The sequence below is a fragment of the Amyelois transitella genome, chromosome Z, assembly GCF_032362555.1.
Source record: "Amyelois transitella isolate CPQ chromosome Z, ilAmyTran1.1, whole genome shotgun sequence".
Taxonomy (NCBI): domain Eukaryota; kingdom Metazoa; phylum Arthropoda; class Insecta; order Lepidoptera; family Pyralidae; genus Amyelois; species Amyelois transitella.
Window position 1 is genome coordinate 11810106 of NC_083535.1, and position 21494 is coordinate 11831599.

Sequence of the window (21494 nt, forward strand, 5' to 3'; positions counted from 1 at the left end):
GATGAGCGCGTTCAAGCAAACAAACTCTTCAGATTTATAATATTAGCATGGAATTGAGATTAAAATAGTGACAGGTTGCTAGCCCATCGCCTATAAGTCGGTTAACTAGTAGAAAATGTGGGTAATCATACAAGAGTAACTTACACTGTGGTATGTTGCGATAACCCGACGTAGATTAAAGTTAATTAAGAACAATTAGCCGGCCGACTAAGGTCACTATGTTTTGGACAGCTGACATATCATGATTCAGTAATAAACTCTGTTACAGAAACTTTTGAGCGTCTGAGAGAAAAACGAAAATAAAAACAAGCTAGCTTCATATAACTTATTAGTATACTTTATATAATTAAGCATTACAATTATTTAGGTGAATAAATCCATACTAATATTATAAAGCTGAAGATTTTGTTTGTTTGTATCTCAACTGTTGGTTCGAATTGAAAAATTCATTTTGTGTTGAATAGACCATTTATCGGGGAAGGCTTTAGACTATATAACATCACGCTGCGCCTTTAAGGAGCGAAGAAATAATGGAAATTGTGAAAAAAAACGGGGAAAATTATTCATCCTTGTGGGCTTCAATGATGCCCAAAATAACTTTTCCATGCGGACGAAGTCGCGGGCACAGCTAGTTATTAATAATTATTAAGGTGAAGTTGTTTATTACGACCCACCCTTTAGAGTTTCCGGTGAAAAGGTGCCCAGAACACTTGCCGCACGCTGGACAGCTATGGCAATTCTTTTCACCAGAAACAAGCCTGAGCTGGAGTTGCAAGTCTTTGAACTTAGCATTTAAGTATGGATTTATCATAAAATTTTCCAATATCAAAATATAACTTCAATATTACGAATTGCAGTATCAAAGATGTCAACGTTCCCGCCCGATATAACATTTTGTAGGTAAATATTTATTGAAACCTTTTACCCGGAGCCTCGTTCCCGTGGGAATTGATATATTAAAGTTACCATTGTTTGTCAGATGATTTACTGTATTCATGAAACATATTTTTTTTAAATTGGTCTGGCGGTCTTGCTGTGACAGACTTTCGCACTTTATCTTTATACATAGGGCCGTGTGGTTCCCGGCACTAATGAAATAAAGAAATAAGACCACTCCATAGATGTCATAAAAGACGACTAAGGGAAAGACTTATAAATTTGATATTCCTCTTGTAGGCGATGGGCTAGCAACCTATCACTATTTGTATCTCAATTCCATCATAAAGCCATACAGCTGAACGTGGCCTTTCAGTCTTTTCAAGACTGTTGGCTCTGTCTACCCCGCAAAGAAATATAAATAAGAGTGTATATATGTATAAATTACTTTACACATTAATATAATAAAACCTTAGCTACAAGTTGTTTAAGCGTTCAACACGCGTTGTGTTCAAAAGTACAAAAATATTTCCCGATGAAATCAAAGAGTTTCTAACCTAGTTTTGGCAATTGATACATCAACAGAACTTATGCGGTGGATGCAAATAGCACGCACATATTTAATGATTACCATGCCTCAGATGAAACTATATTTAGAGCATGGTATGAAGTGGAAATTATGATTTACCGAACGGGAATCGATTTGGTGTTGCAAGGGCTGTAGTCTAAAAAGAGTCCCAATACAGTGTGGTGCACATAAGATACGGGCAACAGGTTCAAATCCTATTGCAGTAATAAAGTTAGATGTGACTCTTTTGTTAATCGTGTAGATACATATGTCGATTGCTAACTGATGATTTTACATTGAAAAAACTAACTCTTCTTAAATTTTATCATCGTGCGAATACCAGCACATTCAGGTAACTGGATTCGTGAACATATTTATGTAAACTCTTTATTGCACCTTAGATGTAAAACATACAAAACAGCACAAGAGAGACAGAGATGGTACAAAAGGCGGATTTATCGCTAATGCAATCTTTTCCAGTCCACATATTCAGGAATCAGATTCCACTGAAAAGGTTTTGTGGGTTAGACAGGAGTCGCATCATGAAAAATAATACATACTTACATTCATACATATAATCACGTCTATATCCCTTGCGGGGTAGACAGAGCCTACAGTCTTGTAAAGACTGATGGGCCACGTTCAGCTATTTGGCTTTAAGATAGGATTGAGATTCAAATAGCGACAGGTTGCTAACCCATCGCCTAAAAGAAGAATCCCAAGTTTATAAGCCTACCCCTTAGTCGCCTTTTACGACATCCATGGGAAAGAGATGGAGTGGTTCTATTCTTTTTTGTATTGATGCCGGGAACCACACGGCATATGAAAAATAATGATTTAACTATGCCTGGATCATGGGCGTTTTTTCTTCCGTGCTCCTCTTGAGAGACGTCAGGATGTAACCCATTGGTCTATTGCCAAGAAGAAGAAGTAGTATCCATAGACCATGTAAGTATTTGTGGCGACATCTCTACGCCACTCGTCACAACATCCAATCTCATAAAACTGTCAATCATCGCGAAGAAATTGACGCGCTCAACCAATAGCAGCGAGGAATCTAAATCGCGATTTCAGAGATTTCACGGATTGGAGCTATATATACAACCTCCGAAACAACATCGTGTGTTGCGCGGATCCCCAGGCATAACACCTAGCCTGGCGGAAGATCTTCCCTTTGGTGGCGGTCGAGCCGAATCATCGCTCCCGCTACATATTTATGTCTTGCCAGTTTAACCAGTTTTAAATAAGTACTTATTATACAATTAATTATTGTTGATTTAGTATCCTGTAATCTGGTATATTCCATAATAAGATGCTCTGATGCTAACTCCAATCTGTGTGACTTTATACTAGATTGTCGCCCAGACTAAGTACACAATGAAAACATTCTTAGAGAGTTGTATTAAAGTATAGCAAAATCTTCAATTTTGTAAAGTGTATTTTCTACAAGATCTGTTCGTGTTATTTGTTTGGCAATAGAATGGAACAACCCTGATGATTTGACTCAAGTTTTCTTTTTAATCAAAATTATTTTTTTGTGAGTAGATAGTAGAATTAATTGGAATGTTCTCATTTCTGTACAAAATGTCCTTTCTTACTTAAGTTCTTTTTATTATTAATGAAAAATAAAATCAATCCGTGGTGAACTTTTATCTTCATCTCTCTTCATATTAATATGAAATTAATGTCAAAATCTTCGGTTCAAAAGTTATTAAGAATCGAAATTTACGACTTTAATTGGTCCTGCCAATATACCTGCTAACAATTTCGCTTCTATCACACGGCACGGTGTTTGCACGAGTAATTTTTCTATTCTTATTTTCATCGCATGACTGACTATCCGTGTCTAAATTGCTGTTACAATTCTACCGATTTACATTTGCGGACCAGCATTCATTGAGCTGTTGTAACTGCGCACTTCAATGCTCTGTGCTAGGTAAATAAATTTCCGTGTATACCACTAATACATACATGACACACATCTCACATCACATCTATATCTCTTGCGGGGTAGAAAGTGCCAACAGTGTTGAAGACTGAAAGGCCACGTTAAGCTTTATCACCACTAATAACATTGAATTTTAAGGATATCATGACGTGCTCTTCTGGTTTTTGTGAATGGCATATACTGCGAGACTGAGGAATGTTTCCCATGGGAAAAGTGACACTAATGAAATTGTATTAGTTGACCACCATGCAATGGGAAGACGGATACTTGGCCTATCCTACCGAGATCCACATTTTTTTTGGGCAAAACGTTATTTAGAAGTCGCGGCTAATCGGTAGCACAGATTATTTATAGTTATCACGTTTCGTTTCGAGTAGCGTGAATTTTATATGATGCGGAAAGAAATTTAAGATAAAAATAAACACAAGAAAGTCTGGCTTCAGTATTTGTTCAAATAAACAATTTTAATAGGCTTTGAAATGAAACTCAGTAGTAGATTTTGGTTAAATGAGTTTCGTTGGCTAGGTGTTAAGCACTCACGAACACTAAACACGAACGTAGAACTAAACGTTGCAATATTTTAATAAAATTAACATACATTACCAAATTTCGTTATTGATATTACAGCTTTTTCAATTTATCTCTATGACATAGTTTTACATAAATTTGCGACTCTCGATGCAAAGTTAGCGAAAAATTCCTCAAAATTCGCAAGGAATTCAATATCCAGTGAAAACATCAATAAAATATGAACCAGCCAATGGAGCAGGCTAATGAAAAATTTCTCTGCGACAGTTATTTCCTGCGCCATCGCAATTATTTCCCGTCGGGGGTAAACTAACTTTTTATTAACTTTGCTGGAAAAACTTTGTGACTTTCTTTTTAATCCAATTGAAATAGAAAAATGATTCAATCGAATTTAATCGTATTTCTTTAAGCCTTTTTCTAGAGTTCTTGCGTCATTCAAATCTAGATTTATAATACCTGTTAATAAGATTACTTTTCTCTCTAACTTTAGCTTGCCCATTATACTCTCCGCTCCGATCGTCTTTCAATATTTCTTCTTCCATCTTGAAAGGATTTTTATTTTTTATATCTTTGCTCATAAAATTATCGCTTTAGATTGAAAGGTTATGAAATTTTTCCTCCTGGCTTTAGTCCCAGTTGCATTGCTCTAGAAAGAAGATCGGGGTATGTCTTTGAAGTGACTCCCATCTGACCTCCGCAAACTTTGCAGGTAAACCTAACCCGTATTGGATCTATCATGGTTATACATCCAGTTGCCTGAATGTATAGGTTTTCTCAATATGTTTTTGTACCCTCGCCGTAAGAGCAAGGGTTAGCATTTAAACTGTAATGTACATAGGTTCGAATATAGTCAGTGGTACATGGTTGAAGTGGTATATGAACCTGTGCCTGCGCATCACACATTCTAACCCACCTTACCTATTAGACCATCGACGCAAAAATATGAATATATAAATAAATGGTTAACTGAAATATATGTAGGTATTAATAATAAAATCTTGCTAAATATCCAAGAGATTTAAGTGTCTGTCATTTCGAAATAATTTTAAAAAGCCACATTCTTTCTTACCAATTACAAAGCTTACGAGGAATTTGCTAAGAACGAAATCGGGCATTTGCTTTGGGACAAAACTATATTATCTTTGTCATGAAGTATTTATTTTATTGCTAGCATAGAACAGAAACTTATACTTGAAATTTGCTGTGACTCTGCAAATGAATCCATAAATCTTATAAGTACTTTACTAAAATGAGTTTCGTCATGTTGTTTGTAGAATGCGGTACAGTCTTATAACAGATTTGAAATAAATTATAATTTTATTGAGTTGAAATGTAGAATAACACAACTGCAAATAAACAAAAGGTAAATACTGTTGCCCAAATTCATTCAACATTAACGTTCAGGCTTAAATTTATGATAAAGTCACCAGAAATGTTCCCAAAAAAATTCGCTTATGCAGATATACGAACGTTTTGGAGCGTGAGGATGATGTCATTCAAAAACAATGTTAGGTATACAAAATTCGCATTGAAATCAGGAAAATACATGTTTCTATTATGAGTTAACTACAATATAAAACATACCTATAAAACACAATATGAAAACAAACAATAGACTACTGTTTTAAGCATATTCTGTCTACCAAGAACCTAAATGTAAATCAAAAATTATCAAAAGGAATAACGTTTATTTTATTTTAATTAGTATTAAGCAAATATGTTCTTCTCATAGGAATTGGTATTTTTCCGATTTTTGCAGTCTTTTGTCTAGTTTGAGTATGAAGGTTGAAGTTTCGATATCAAAATTGGTTGATTTAGTGTTATCGTCAATGAGTATTTAAAAGAGTAATTAAAATAGATTGAATTCACAAGATATTTTAAAAATAAGAAAAGGTAGTATTTAAGTAAATTAGGCACTAGGAAATACAAGATAGCAGATAACAACAAAACAAAAAGTTTAAATATTATTTTCATCTTTGACTAAGTAGACGCCAAATCATAATATCATCCATATATCAATCATTGCTCTATAGTAATAGCTTAAACAGGAAACGATACGAAACATGTGTGACTTTAATTTCTCTGCACACCGTGGATTCACAACACGGTCAGCAAGTTAATCGCCTCATGGCATTGCACTGTGAAAGCCCCCTGTAAAATAATAATGACACAACTGATGAACTTTAGCTTTTAATTCAAGTTTGTGTCAATGTCGAGCGTACATTCTATAGCATTGTGAATGTTTTGTACACTTCCATCTATTAATTTAAATGTGATTGGTTTTCAATCAAATTGTACTTTTATTTGGCTTTTGATTAACAGTTATTATTATTGCTAGTTCTCTGACTTTTGATTACCAATCTGGTCTAGCAGAACAAAGTCAACAGCATCTTCAACCTAATATTAATTATGATTGGCAGTCCTATAACGTTAGATTTTTTCAATTGGTTTCATTGCTTCCGAATTCTCATGTTGAATGTTAAGTTCCTTGCACATTTTCTCAATATCTGTCACAATACAACAGTCATAGTTTACTCGTTCTAATGAATCAATATTTATGTCACTATGTAAATAAATTACAATTAATTTCATTCATTTCATGTTACTTTCGACGTATCAAGGCAGGCAGGCAAGTTTGGCAGTCACTTGTACAAAAGCTTGTTTTGGAAATTAAAAATTAATGGTATGAAATTTATGCAAAATCCTCTTTTGTGTCAACCAAATACCAAATCATTTCTATGTTTAATAGGTATATTGTCTTGCTTCATGCAAGACGAATTATGTGATATCTGTGATGTGCGAGCACCAAAAGTTACTGTGATTGTAATCGATCTCTAGTCATTTCTATACACGTTTTTTTTTAATGGGTGATCAACTCAATTCTATGTCTATGTTTGGTCAAGTTTTCTTTTCATAAGAATGTCAGCCATGCAGCATTGCACATACTTCTTAATGTTTGTGTCATATATTTAAATTTATTTTACCAATTTCTACATTTCAGACAGATTTTGTTAGGTAAGTAGCATCTTCCCAAAATATCTGGGAAATCTTTTGTTTAATTTTGTTTTTTTGATTGTTCTTTATTCTTTTTTGGCGAGAAACCTGTCACTGTCTGACTTTTCAAGACTCGTCAGAGCATCCTAGCATGGTAGACATAACCCGCAAGGGGTATAGACGAGATAATAATGTATTGCTCTTCTGTTCATTGTAAATTAGGCTTCTAGGTGAAGTTTTTCCTAAAATAATCTTACAATCGGTTGTATTAAAAAAGTAGCTCAATCGTTCCTTACAAGTCCTTGATTTTTGGAGTACTATCATGATTAAAGACAATAGAGATAAACTCATGAAGGTCAAGTACCGTAGTGTCTCTTCATCTATAAGTGCACTCCAATTGTTTTATAATATTTCCTTCGTCGCAGGAAATTTGGCTAAGCGTGAGTCGCGTGACTCATTTGGCTGTCGTTCTTGTTGTTTATCCTTAGTATCGAATGCGACACACAATGAACCATTTAGTATTGTTTCATCCTCATAAATAGACTAATGCATTTAAGAGGACGTAGCTTGCACATAGTTCGTTCTTATATAAAATAGATTTCATATATTAGAAATACATAGTCCCTGCATTAATTCGTAAATTCTATCAAGATAAATAGCAACTTTAAATTTCATCTTCGTATAGAAGGACCAAATAAATTTCCTAAATCTCCATTTATTCACCATATCTTCAGCAGAAAATCCACATTGTATAAAGACAATAAATTCATTATTTGGCAGTCCATATGATATTGTTTTTAAGATTGGTCAGGTTGTTTCAAAGTCGCAGTAGTAGAATTCCAAGAAATGCATTATCGCATAAGATAAGATACGGCATTCCAATAGGATTCGAATTCAGAACGAAAAATATACCGGCACATGCACTAGATAACCGACGCGTTTATGTCTGTTACGATACCAATAAACTCTGACTCTTAACATTGGTTATTTTTAGTTGTGGCGTAAGTATAGCGAGTAGATGATGTTCTACGCTCACCATACTCGTAGTCAGGACCAAGTCAGCGTTTTGGTTAAGATTGAAAATCGACCGTTCGTCGCACGCAAGCGCGCGGTCGATCCACTGACAGAAAATGTTAAACAATACTTAATGCGCTCAAATCGCCAGCATGCTATTCGCTTAGCACTAACCTGTTGCCAGTTATCTTCCAACGACACCTTGTACTCGAAGTATCCAGTGTCCGTCACGTCCTGCAATTCGCGGAATAAGTTACCGCTTGGCAGGACATCCATCGCGTTACATGTGACTCCGATCGAATTTTCGCCGACACGACGCGCGCGCCCTCCCGCGTTGTTCGAGTTACACTGACTCCCTCGTATCCCCTCCCCTCCCGCGCTCCGTGGCGCCCCCGCGCGTATCCTAGCGCATAGACTAATAAATGACAGAGAGCCCGCATAACGCTTTCTCTTTTTTCGTCCTTTTATCCTTATACGGGCCCAGATAGGGATTTGTTTGTAATGTGTAGTAATTCAAAAGATTTATAGTCAACTTTGTTACTGTCAAATTGGTACCAAAAGGTACTAAGACATGGACTATAATATCCTGTTTCCAAGTTTATCATTCCTATAAGATTTTGGCTTACCCTCGAAATTTCGCGGGAATAATAAATCGATACCTTTTTTGGTTACTAGGTCAATGTTGCGGGTATCGGGCTCCTCTGAAGCATGGGATGGTGAATTGAAACTGTCGTTAAGAAATATAAATCATTCGATGATAATATTAACAGTTATTGTTATCAAAAATGGGACTGTTATACCTACTCCAAAATCGTTGTATTATATTATAATATAAAATTATATTGGCATTTGGAAATGTTATATTGAATTAATAATAATTAGCTTTTAGATCTTCCTCGCCTAATTAAATAACAACTTTATGTATTAATAGATAATGATTGTGACTGATACACAAAATTAAACAATAGGTACTTATTTGTTTAATTTTATGTATCACTCTTAACAAATAGGTAAGTCTCTTAAATAGTCAGATTGTTAGTAAAACAGTCTTACGAGAGAAATATTAAAAGTGAAAAACTATTGTAAATATTAAAAGTGAACGACTATTGTAACTATTTAAAAAGTACAAATAAACTCTGCAACGACTGTTGAAACTATTTTGAAGTGCCTTTTAACTCAACTTAAAATTTAATATTTTCCTCTGTGTTTTTATCCATAACAAATTGTTTTCATTAGTCTAGTCAAATGTCGAACATAATAAGATAATAAATTCATACATGTTTGTAAAAATAGTGTGCGCAATGGTTTCTTATTAAGAAGGTACTTCTTGGAAAACCGCTGAGGCCCAAGAGGGAGGTAGGGTCGTTGGCACAACCAAAAAATAGTTAATACGTAAGTACATATAGTCACGTCTATATCCCTTGCGGGGAAGACAGAAAAAACATTCATGAAAACACCGAAATCCCGTTTAATTGTATGGCTAAATGATAAAATTGACATTCAAATAGTGACATATTGCTAGCATCGCCTACAAGAAGAATCCCAAGTATATTGGCCGTTCCCTAACTCGCCTTTTACGACATCCATAAGTGGTCCTATTCAGTAGTGCCGGGAACCACACGGCACACGAAATAAGGAAACGAGGCGAAATTGAGTAGGTACTAATTCTATTCTACACAATAAGACTATGTAGTCTTACTATGGTCGTTGTTTCGAACGTTAATTGTTTGCGGCCACATTGAGAAACTGTTGCGGATTAATAGTTTGCTAAACTCCATTTGCAGCACAATGCAAGTAATATTCCAGAACTTGATTAGATTCCGCAATACCTATTGATTGGGACTTACCTATAATGCTCATGTCAGGATTAAGGCATCTGTCTATTAGCTAAGATGGTATGGTCAGGTGGTCAGGATAAAAGCTGGTTTAATTTTGGATATTTTATAAATGTATAGAGAAATGGCTATGCAAGCATGAATAACCCCGAGTTTATAAATCTATCTCTTAATCGGCTTTTACGACATCCATGGGTTAGAGACGGAGTGGTCCTATTATTTTTAAATTGATGCCGGGAACCACATACCAATAATTTTTACCTATCTATATACCTAATACAAATTCAACATAAATCCTTATTAATAACTGTGTCACGGTTATATCCATATTTTACTTAACTAAGTCATCCTTTAGTCGCCTTTTACGACATTCATTAGAAAGAAAAATAATTGGAGTAAGTATTCCTTTTCATTTGTTTATGAGATAGTGCCTGGAACCACACGGCACGTATTATAATGAATTAAAATATGTGATTTAATAGTAAAATATCTACCTGGAAAAGCTTGCATAGTGAGTTAAAAAGCCAATTAGATTTTCCAAATAATTCGTACATTTCCGTGAAAGAAGATTGGCGAAACTGGACCGCATTTATTTACAAAAGCGTGCCCGAACGAAAATGTATTAAATAAAAAGAGTTTAATTCGTATTATTTATTACCACAAAATCGTGATTAGGAAAGTAGGGATTATTAAGATAAATTAGTTCATAATTTTATTAAGACCAATTAAAACAAAACGTATTGAAGTGCAAAAATCATGCACAACTAAACGTTTTTCTTTTCAATAATGTATGCTCCAATCAGCGTAAAGCAATAATTGTCATGTCATTACATACATTCACGTCAAACGTCAAATCGCTATTCCAAATCTACTTTCGTGACTTTCTGTGATCGTTCATGCTCGAGTTTTATTAGTGGTTTTTAAATTATTTGACGATTTAACGCGTGTTTTTGGACTTCAACGATTCTTGATTTAATATTAACATTTAGCATTGCCTTCTGGATTTCGATTTGCAAGTGATTGGTTTAGTAATTGCATATTGCAAAAGTTACTTAACCACCATTATCGCAGATTAAGTTCGTCGTATAGAAACAGTAAACTTGCATATTATGTATGTATTCATTACAAATTCATTTTAAACAACAATATATTATAACGAATAGAAAACCACGATTTAAATAATAACCTCACTTGTTACATTCAAGTGTAAATATTTTTGAAATCCCAACTTTAATATAATTAACACCATTAACTTTTTTGTTTGTCTAGATTAGTTCTATAAGTATCAATAGATTTCTTTCGTGAACGGGACTCCTAAGTCCAGGTCTGAAATTATATAGAAGTTCGCCATTCTTCTTTCTAATAAAATGAACGTTTCTATTTAAATAGGTATATAACGGTTTACAATGATAAAACATGCTTTTAGTAGAAAAGATGGAACAAATAGCTTTCAGAAAGCATATACATACATATATTTGGATTTCATCTATATGTTTAGCGGGTTTATATTTCACCTGTTTGATATGTCTATATTTAAATGAATTTTATAAATTTTACTAGCTGTCCCGGCAAACGTTGTTTTGCAATATAAATAATTTTTAAGCAATTTCTAGATAAAAAAAAATGTTAAGGACATGTTGTTGGCCGATTCTCAGACCTTCTCAATGTGCTCACAAAATTTCATGAGAATCGGTCAAGCCGTTTCGAAGAAGTATAGGAACGAACTTTGTGACACGAGAATTTTTTTTATAAGATCTACTCGTATTTTATATATAAGATCAATTTTTTATATAAGATCTATTTTATATATAAGATATATAATTAACCGCATCAAAATTGGTTGAGAGAACTGCGAGATAACGCAGGCAAACATACATACATACAGGTCAAACTGAGAACCATCTTTATTTGAAGGCGGTTAAAACTAGTACTATACTATTTTTTTTTTTCTTAACGTTATTAACTTACACTTGTTAAAAGACAAGTCGTACAAGGTACTCCAAGATAGGACAACTCTATATTTTAACCTTTAATACTCGTATTATGAGATGCGACTTAGGTATGAGACTAGGCTTTTTCACCAAATGAAGGCTTACTTTAAACTCAGTGAGAATTCTTATATATGTAAGTACTTGGGATTCACTTGTGCCGTGTGGTTCCTGGCACCAATATAAAAAAGAATGGGACCACTCCATATCTTTCCCAAAGATTTCGTAAGAGGCGACTAAGGGACAGGCTTTTAAACTTGGGATTCTTCTTGTAGACGATGGGCTAGCAAGCTGTCGCTTTTTGAATGTCAATTCAATCATTAAACCATACAACTAAACGTGGCCTTTCATTCTTTTCACAACTGTTGGATCTGTCTACCCCGCAAGGGATATAGACGTAACTATATGTATGTTTATGTATGTAGAGATTCTCCTTTTAGGCGATGGGTTAGCAAACTGTCACTATTTGAATCTCAATTCTATCATTAAGCCAAACTAATATGAACGTGGGTTTTTAGAAGTCTTTTGAAGACTGTTCTGTCTACCCCGCAAGAGATATAGACGTGACTATATATATGTATTATCAGTAAAATAGTACGAGTTAATACAAAAACACAATCGTTTAGCCCTCAAAGCGGTGCGGTTTTGTAAAAGCATCCAATTTTGTAATCCATATACCATAATCCCCGCCAGTTCATTCGTTCGTTCAGCGGACAACTACGTCACAATAACGGCAAAATGTCGGACAAATTTTCGCGCGAACCGTTCAACTATTTGAACCGTTCCATAGAGCGAACTAGGGTTGCCATGCGAAAAAAAAACAGCGGTAGAAAACGGCCTGCTTTCATTTGAAAAGTCTGCTGGAAGAGATTTAATCTATACTAATATTATAAAGCTGAAGAGTTTATTTGAACGCGCTAATCTCGGGAACTATTGCTACGAATAGAAAAATTCTTTTTGTGTTCAATAGACCATTTATCGAGGAAGGCTTAAGGCTATAAAACATCACGCTGCAACTTTTAGCAGTGAAGAAATAATGGAAAATGGAAAAAAAACGGAAATGTTATTCATTATTGAAGGCTTGAATGATGCCCAAAATAACTATTCCACGTTGACAAAGTCGCGGGCACAGCTATTTTTAAATATAGTACTTAGGTTGCGTCGTTTTTTGCTCTTACAACTCTGTATTAATATCTTACTTATTGTACTCTTATTCATTTTCTGAGCAACTTATTTTCAGAAGAAAATATTAAGGGAAAATCTTAATTGCACTGAAAATAAATAAATAATAAAAATAACTGTCAGAATGATTCTAAGATTTCTAGGAATATTTCACAAATTTTAATTTAAAAATAATTATATCAGTCATCCATATTTTATAAATGCGAAAGTAAGTTTGTTTGTTACCACTTCACGCGTTATCTACTGATAAATATTTTTTTTTCAAATTGTGCGTATATACATAAGTATGATGAAGAATCTAGAGAAAGACGTAGGGTCCTTTCATCCCGGTAAAAACTATAGTTCCCGTGGGATTTGCGAAAAACCTTTTGAAGGTGGCGCTAAACTCGCGCGGGCGAAACTATTTAAGTAGAATTTAACTAACATAATAGACTGATGCCCATTCCAAGATATTGGGACAACTGAACGGGACTAAGAGACGAAAATTTTGATCATAGGGCTACCTCCTCCTGAAGTCTTGTAAATACGCCCATGCTGACAATTTATTATTCAGACTTCAGTGGGTAGGTAACCCTAATCGCAAAATTTCAACTGTGTGAACATCGATACATGAATCATGCACCCAACCGTGGTGTCCAATAAATTCAGATTGAACGTGTGAAGCCGTGAAGCGCAACTAGTTTTCACGTTACAAAATTCCCCTTTGTGTCAAAGCATAACGCTGGAAAATGGTGGAACATATTTTGATGAAGCTATGAAGGGAATGCGGGTGCCGCGCTGAAGAAATAATGTTGGGGTTATCAAGTACAAAAACGGCATTCAAACATACAGAGATGTTTCTGTATGTCCTGTATATTAGTCTCTAATCTTTGCGTGAGCCTGATTGCAACATCTACCGAAATGTGTGTCTTTCTTACAACTTTTTTCTATCCACTTTTTTGGGTTATCGGCATCCTCAGTCTTAAGTCTATTTCTTTAAATAAATAAAAGTATACGTGACAGATTACAGACTGAGTTCGCCTCAAAGTAAGTTCGGGTCTTGTGTTACGAGATACTAACCCAACGATACGATATTTTATAATAAATACTTATATAAATAAACGTCCAAGACCCAGGCCAAACAGAGAAAGTTCGTCCCTCATCATGCCCTGGCCGGGATTTGAACTCGGGACCTGCGGTGTCACAGACAAGCGCACTACGTGTCCTTTCGTATGTAGAATAAAGACACACACAAACAAACAAACATACATACAAACATACATTAAAAAAAAAGTTTTTGCCCTAGTAGACCTTGGCTCACTTGAAGTTCAGATCTGTACTGTTGATGTTTTAAAGCTCCTTCCACTTGGATTCCGGAATATTTCCAACATCATTACGTATTTCCGCTCTTACGCCCAGAATAAGGTTTTATATAAAATACCCGCAGAAATGTTTATATTAATTTTATCACAACACTTCTAGGAAAACCTGAATTGATGTTTTTTTCTGGAAGAAATTGATGAAAGCATTGAGACCGCTCTTCGTAGGTACTACTAAAATTTCTCTCCGTGGAATTTAATATTAACGTTGCCTACAAGGATAAATTTTCTTTTCCAATATATATTTTTTTATACATATATACATACATATTGCTTTCGTAACTGAACTTAACAAAAAGACGTGTAGACGTGTAAGCTCAATAATTCCCAATTGATGGAAGAGTTCTCATCTGAAATGATTATTTTTTATGGTTAGAGATGTAACAATGTAATCCCAACTAATATTTTAAATGCGAAACTAAGTTTACCTAATGTTTGTTACTTCTTTGCACGTTACCTACTGAACCAATCTTCTTGATATGTTGCGTTTACTTACATATTTACGGGTAATAAAAAGTCAAAACAAATGACAGACCAACAATTTAATCAGTAAATCATCGACGGCGTACGACTCCTGATGCGCAGAGGCGTCAGCTTCGCCCGATGTCGCTCGCGACAGTCGCGTCGGCGCATACGCAGCTGTCGCATGCTAACTTGTCGCGCCAAGCCCGACATATTGTTGAGCCGGTAACGACCGCACTTCACCTGCAGAAGGCCCAGTTTGACGCCCCTTTTCAACGCCCTGCGATCAATCAATCAATGTAAAACTGAGTGATTGACAGACAATGTATAGCCTCTTAGGCGCAGAAAGCTGAAATTTAGTACGTACGTAAGAGACGATATTCTAATATTCTTACAAGAACAGGAACTAAATTGATTTTTAAGTCACTCCCTCACTCAATACAGGATCATAGTTAAATGTGACACCCTGGGCTCACCTCACTGGAAGATGTAACCTAACTGGACTTATAACGGGAGAAAAAAGAAGATTGTAGAAAGATAACCTGGATATCTTCTTGCTAATCTTCGGGTCTGTGATACGATATTCAAGCTTGATGAACTTGATGATGGTCCTCGCAGTCCAGCCAGTGTTCTTCATCAGCTTCTTCAGGGCTGATATTAAGATCTCCCCCGTGTTGTTGCCCAGAGTTTTGGCCATAGTTTCTGAGTTAGTGGTGACTGTGACAGAATTTTTTTTTAATTCTATCCAATTGGCCTTTCTGACTTAGAGGATACAAAATATTTTTAATCTGCAAATTTTTTAATCGTTAGGTGTTTGTATCCATTATTTTTGTTAAACTTAACGTGCTCTAAACAATGTTAAATAGAAAATAACTATTCGAAATCTATTTTGAACGACATTGTAAGAGCAGACTTTGGGAACGCCGTCAATTTACAAATCCTTCGCTTTCAGGTCAGGTCTAAGTATTGCAGACAGCAGGTCTAAGCATTGCAGTTTTTCAGCATTGCAAGCATTGTAGGTACATGTAGAAAGAGGTCCTTGTCAAATTTCATAAAAAAGACCCAAAACTCTTAAACAACGTGATGGATGCAAAAGATGAGACTCACATTGACAGATAAAATAATCATGTAAATTGTTCCGGGTATTCACACTCTACATAGAGATTACAATTTACAAAAATCAAAATAAATTTGTGTACATAATGTTCGTTATATGACTGACATGAAACTTGAATTGTCATAATATGACTTTACATTTCTTCTTTTCCATTTAAAAGCAATACCTTTCCATCTATACTAATATTGTTAAGCTGACGAGTTTGTTTGTTTGCTTGTTTGTTTGAACGCGCTAATCTCAGGAACTACTAGTTCGAATTGAAAAATTATTTTTGTGATGAATAGATCATTTATCGAGGAAGGCTTTAGGCTATATAACATCACGCTGCAACTATTAGGAGCGAAGAAATAATGGAAAATGTCAAAAAAACGGGGAAAATTCAAAGATGCCCAAAATAACTATTCCACGCGGACGAAGTCGCGGGCACAGCTAGCCGTTGATAAATCATTGATCCGGAAAATTGAATCGCATTTAGCTGGTGAGCAGTGAAATTTAGTAACGAACAGTTTATGTGACGATGCCATTTCTATGAAATTAGTTAAGTTAATTTTCATTTCAATAATAGTTATTATCCTAAATCCATAATTACGTATAGAGTCTGTAACCTGTTCATTACGCTTTCATCGCAAATAAGGTTTGACTGATTTTGTTAACATTTTCTATGATTATAGCTAATTATTCAAGGTAAAACACAGACTTTTTTTTAATTACACACACACACATTTGGTCAAGTCTATATCCCTTGCGGGGTGGATAGAGCCAATAGTCTCGACAAGACTGAAAAGTGTTTTCTTGTCAATTTCTCCTTTCAGAATAAATAAGCAATAATGCATATACGTGTAAGTATTTAGTCAAACCATTCAGAAACTGACTAATACATTCATACATATAGGTATACATACATACATATAATCATGTCTATATCCCTTGAGGGGTAGACAGAGCCAACAGTCTTGAAAAGACTGATGGCACGCCACGTTAAGTATTTGGCTTGATGATAGAATTGAAAATAGCAAATAATGACAGGTTGCTAGCCCATCGCCTAAAAGACGAATACCAAGTTTATAGGCCTATCCCTTACGCGCCTTTTACGACATTCATACCGGAGGTCCCAGGTTCGAATCCCGGCCAGAACACGTCGAGAAAAGTACTTAATCTGATCGGTCTGGGTCTTGGATGTTTATCTATATACCTACGTATTAATTAAATATAGTATCGTTGAGTTAGTATCTCGTAACACAAGTCTCGAACTTACTTCGAGGCTCACTCAATCTGTGTAATTTGTCCCGTATAAGTATATAAGTATATTAAAATGATTTTCACTGGACACGCCTAAATCCTATAGTCCTGCCGCATGAGAAGATTAGTCCGACGAAAATAATACTATATCGGTAAATACGTTTTATAGGTGGGTCTGCCGTTAGGTTCCCGGTACTTTGAGTACACTGTGCCTTTTTCCAATAAATTTCGTTAAAGGCGACTAAGGGAGAGTCTAATAAACTTGGGATCCGTCTTTTAGGCAACGGGCTAGCAACCTGTCACTATTCATATCTCAATTCCATCATAAAGCCAAACAGCTGAACGTGGCCTTTCAGTATTTGCGAGACTGTCAGCTCTATATTGATTAAGACGTGATTGAAAATAAAAATGAAAATATTTAATTAGGTACTTTAACAAAGTGTTACAGTATAAACAAGTATTTGTGACCTTATATTAGGTGAGAAACACCTGTATCAGAAAGCCACGCTCTTCCTTAACAGTATTACAGTATTACAGTACACAAAAACTTAAGTCTAGTTACAAATGTGTAATGTGGATTATAAGCAGAGATCGGAATAGGTAGATTGATTTTATGTACTTGCATCATGAATTACCATAGAAAGCATAACATGGATAAGCTTCTTTTCCGGGATTCCATTTCAGTACTTACACTTACAGTAAACTACATTGTCCGCGGGTAACATAGGACTACAATTTACGTGAACGACGTCGGGGGAAAACAGCTACCATTAATATATTCTTCATCCCACTTGTAAAAATTCCGGGAAAAATCTAAATAATTTACAAATCCCGTAATCCCGGACAGAGGCATGTCCAAATTAATATATACGTTTCAGTTCATTGACCCCAATTCAATCTACCTATTCCGATCTCTAATTATAAGAGATGGAGTGGTCCTGTACTAAAGTGCTGGCTACAACTACCTACACGGCTCTCTGTAGTGAGTGCAGAAGTGGAATACCCCCACTTTAAGGCGGGCGTACCATCGCCAACGTAACTCGTTGCATAACGACTCACAACCACGGCATAACATAATTTCCGCGCACAGTGAAAGCAGCCGCCTCCGGTCAACTAGTTTAGGTAAGATATTGTTTATTTTCTAATTTTTATTTATCATCAAAGCTTTTGAAAAAAGAATTGAATTTTAAGTGGAAAATCAATTATCCACTTCTTCGTCGTTACCTTTTGCCACTTTCTACAAAAAAAAAAAAAAAACAAATATGTCGGCGCGATATATCCTCGTCCAAAAAAAAAATGTTAACTTTCTGTAAAAATTTGGAGTAAAAAAAAAATTGGATTCCAACTTTTTGTATCGAGTAGCAAGTATGTCATGTTGTGAAGATTGCGTCTTAATTATGGACACACAAATCAAGTATAACTGACTGACTCAATTTGGGCCCTTAAAGATATAATATATACATGTTCTCTTTCTCAGTAACTTACCTAGAAAAATAAATGTTGCCCATAATCTGTGTACCCCGAATTTCGTTAAAATCAAACAAAACAAAAAAAGTTACAAAAGCAACTTAGTAACGAATTTCTTCTCATCGCAATTTTAAGTATTGAAGATTCACAATTCCATTTGTATTTCCACTTATAAGTAAAAAAGTATAAAATTCCGAGGAAGTTTCGAATACTATAAATAGGAGTTATTAAGAAAACAGAATGGATTCTATTCCCGGTAACCTTTATATTTACATTGTGTTACTTAAATATTTTTAAATTAAAAGCATCGGCTCGGGAATTTTATTTTATAAATTGTTATTTAAGATTCTTACGTAACAATCAACTATGTACTGTACTACGTACTGTATTGAATGCTCCTGTTTATAATTTCGTGTACATAAATGAACTATAGATTTTTTTGCCAATCAATAAGCGATGCCTTTAAACTTTGCTTTTGAAAACATTGTGATTAAAACTGCAAATTCAGACAACTGAATCATTAACCACGATCATATATATGGGACAAGCTGTGCCCGCGACTTCGTCCGCGTGGACTAGTTATTATAGGCATCACTTCAAGAATGAATAATTTCACCGTTTTTTTTTTCACATTTTCCATTATTTCTTTGCACTTTATATGTAGTTGGAGCGTGATGTTATACATATAGCCTAAAGCCTGCATCGACAAATGGTCTATTCAACGCAAAAGGAATTTTTCAATTAGAACCAGTAGTTCCTGAGATTAGCGCGTTCAAACAAACAAACTCTTCAGCTTTATAATATTAGTATAGATAGGTTCCCATGCAAAGGTTGCGGAGGTGAGATCAGAGTCGCTTCTTCTCTTTTTCTTGGTTTGGATTGATCATTGGAATTTAACTATCAAATGTTACTGTACTTATTCCCGTTTTGTTTTCAGGATACCCTGGATGACATAACAACAGCTCAAGTAACAAACGAATAGATTTATTACAAAGGTAATGTGTCTTTATTATTATTGTTTCGAAACTTTCAATTCATTCTTTCATTTTATTAAAAAAAATATACCTTTCTATAATTCAATTAAATTTTATGTCTGTGTGTAGCGCCGCGTCTCATCGTTGTGAACTAACCCTTACCTATATTGTTCCAATTTTTGCGAATAAATGTAAGAGCAATAATTACCTTTTTAGCAATTTATTTTTACAAAGTAAATATCGTAAAAAAGGGTGTCCCATTTTTCTATTTCTTGCGAATAAGATATTTGAATTTTAATTAAGAAGGATCATTCATTTATAGAATTAGCTTGAACTGTTTGTGTGTTTATTTTTTAAACATGATCACAAGATATACATATGTATATTAGGCAATGTTTCCTAGTTTAGACCACTTTATCTTCTATATACTTACCGCATTTTAATTTTATGTAACTACATACATATGGTGTCAAAAGTTACTTAGTTTGTAATAAACTTTAAAATTGGATTTTTTTTATTTTTTAAGGTGAATCTGCCTAACAATCAAAAGTTATTAATACAGTATAGATTACAGGCCTATTCATATGCTTTTGACCCCATCAAACCTCATTTCATAAAATTGATCAACGATAAATTACATCATGCTAACGCGAAATATCTTGCTTTTTTAATTTTTTTTTAGCGGCGAATTGTATTAGTATTTTGATTCCTCTGTCCTATTTGAAAGTTTATTTTTCATAAATTTTATGTTTCGCGTTCATTGTGAATAATGCTTATAATAATTTTATTTTATTTATTTAAACTTCATTGCACAAAATACAAATGTATTGCACAATTGGCGGATTTAATTCTGGAAGCATTATCTACCACTCAACCGTAATTTAACGTAAATTATGGTAAAACTCAATCATATTCATTGTATGAAATCAATTAATACTTCGCTCAAATAAATCGATTGACAGAAAGAGATCCTTTTTGACAAAAATGTACATTTTTTATATAGCCTGTAAATATACAAATATAGCGTTTCCTTTCATTGAACAAGTAGACTTTTACGCGGGAATATATACCGAATAAATTAACACGATTGCACTAACCCCAATTAGTTCAAGACTTGTTTGTTTGTAATATCTTTATGGCACAGAAATTAACACGTAAAATCGTTGAGTTAGTATCCCACGATTATTATGAGATACGTATAACTCAATCATACTGACTGTATTGACGGCCTCTGTGGCGCAGCGGTAGTACGCTTGTCTGTGACACCGGAGGTCTCAGGTTCGAATCCCGGCCAGGGCATGATGAGAAAAGAACTTTTTCTAATTGGTCTAGGTCTTGGATGTTTATCTATATAAGTATTTATTATAAAAATATAGAATCGTCGAGTTTGTATCTCGTAACACGAGTCTCGAACTTACTTTGAGGCTAGCTCAATCTGTGTAATTTGTCCTGTATATATTAATAGATATTTATACTAACTCAACGATACAATATTTCATTGTTTCTACTGAACCTTGACTGACTATATGTAGGCATATAACCATATAAGCAATATTCATGCCATAATGCTTTAATGTTCGTTATATCACTGCTGAGTAGGACACGGAACAGGTTTTTTTTCCAATCTGTAGAACACTTTCGCAATATGTTATTTCATACTGTTTGTGAATCAGGTGGTATCATTTCAATGCTTTCTTACCAAATCAACCTTTTTATATCAATTTACATACTTAATTAATGGGAAAGTGTGTCTGTTTGTCATTTGTTAAAGTTAAGTTTATTTGGCGCAGCGGTAGTCTGAACGGCCTGGGTTCAATCTCCGATCAGGTCGTGATGAAAATAGAAAACATAATCAAAGCTGAATAAAGATTCTTTGTTAAAATAAATAAATGACTAAATACAATAATTTACCGTTATGTTGGACCTAGTAGGCGTATTGACATT

General features: G+C 34.6%; 2 protein-coding genes across 2 annotated transcripts in view; both read right to left on the minus strand.

Moving 5' to 3' along the window:
* The window catches only part of LOC106134031 (Krueppel-like factor luna), a 69129-nt gene extending 60864 nt beyond the window's left edge, over positions 1-8265 (minus strand). Inside the window, exon 1 of the mRNA XM_013333978.2 lies at positions 8103-8265. Within this exon, the coding sequence (XP_013189432.1) occupies positions 8103-8204 (102 nt within the window). The 5' untranslated portion in view covers positions 8205-8265. The remainder of the gene's footprint in view (positions 1-8102) is intronic.
* Positions 8266-14837: 6572 nt separating this feature from the next.
* On the minus strand, positions 14838-15945 carry LOC132903987 (uncharacterized). The gene is made up of 3 exons (XM_060953821.1): positions 15861-15945; positions 15296-15470; positions 14838-15033 (listed from the first exon to the last, which is right to left on the minus strand). The coding sequence occupies exons 2-3, from the start codon at positions 15448-15450 to the stop codon at positions 14838-14840; spliced, it is 351 nt and encodes a 116-aa protein (XP_060809804.1). The 5' UTR covers positions 15451-15470; positions 15861-15945.
* Positions 15946-21494: the final 5549 nt, after the last annotated feature.

What these genes read in the sequence shown, in the direction of transcription:
- LOC132903987 (XM_060953821.1), bottom strand. Translation starts at nt 15,450, where the DNA reads ATGGCCAAAACTCTGGGCAACAACACGGGGGAGATCTTAATATCAGCC. An exon ending in ATTAGCAAGAAGATATCCAG is followed by an intron (nt 15,034 to 15,295) that starts GTTATCTTTCTA and finishes GATTGATCGCAG; the next exon opens with GGCGTTGAAAAGGGGCGTCA.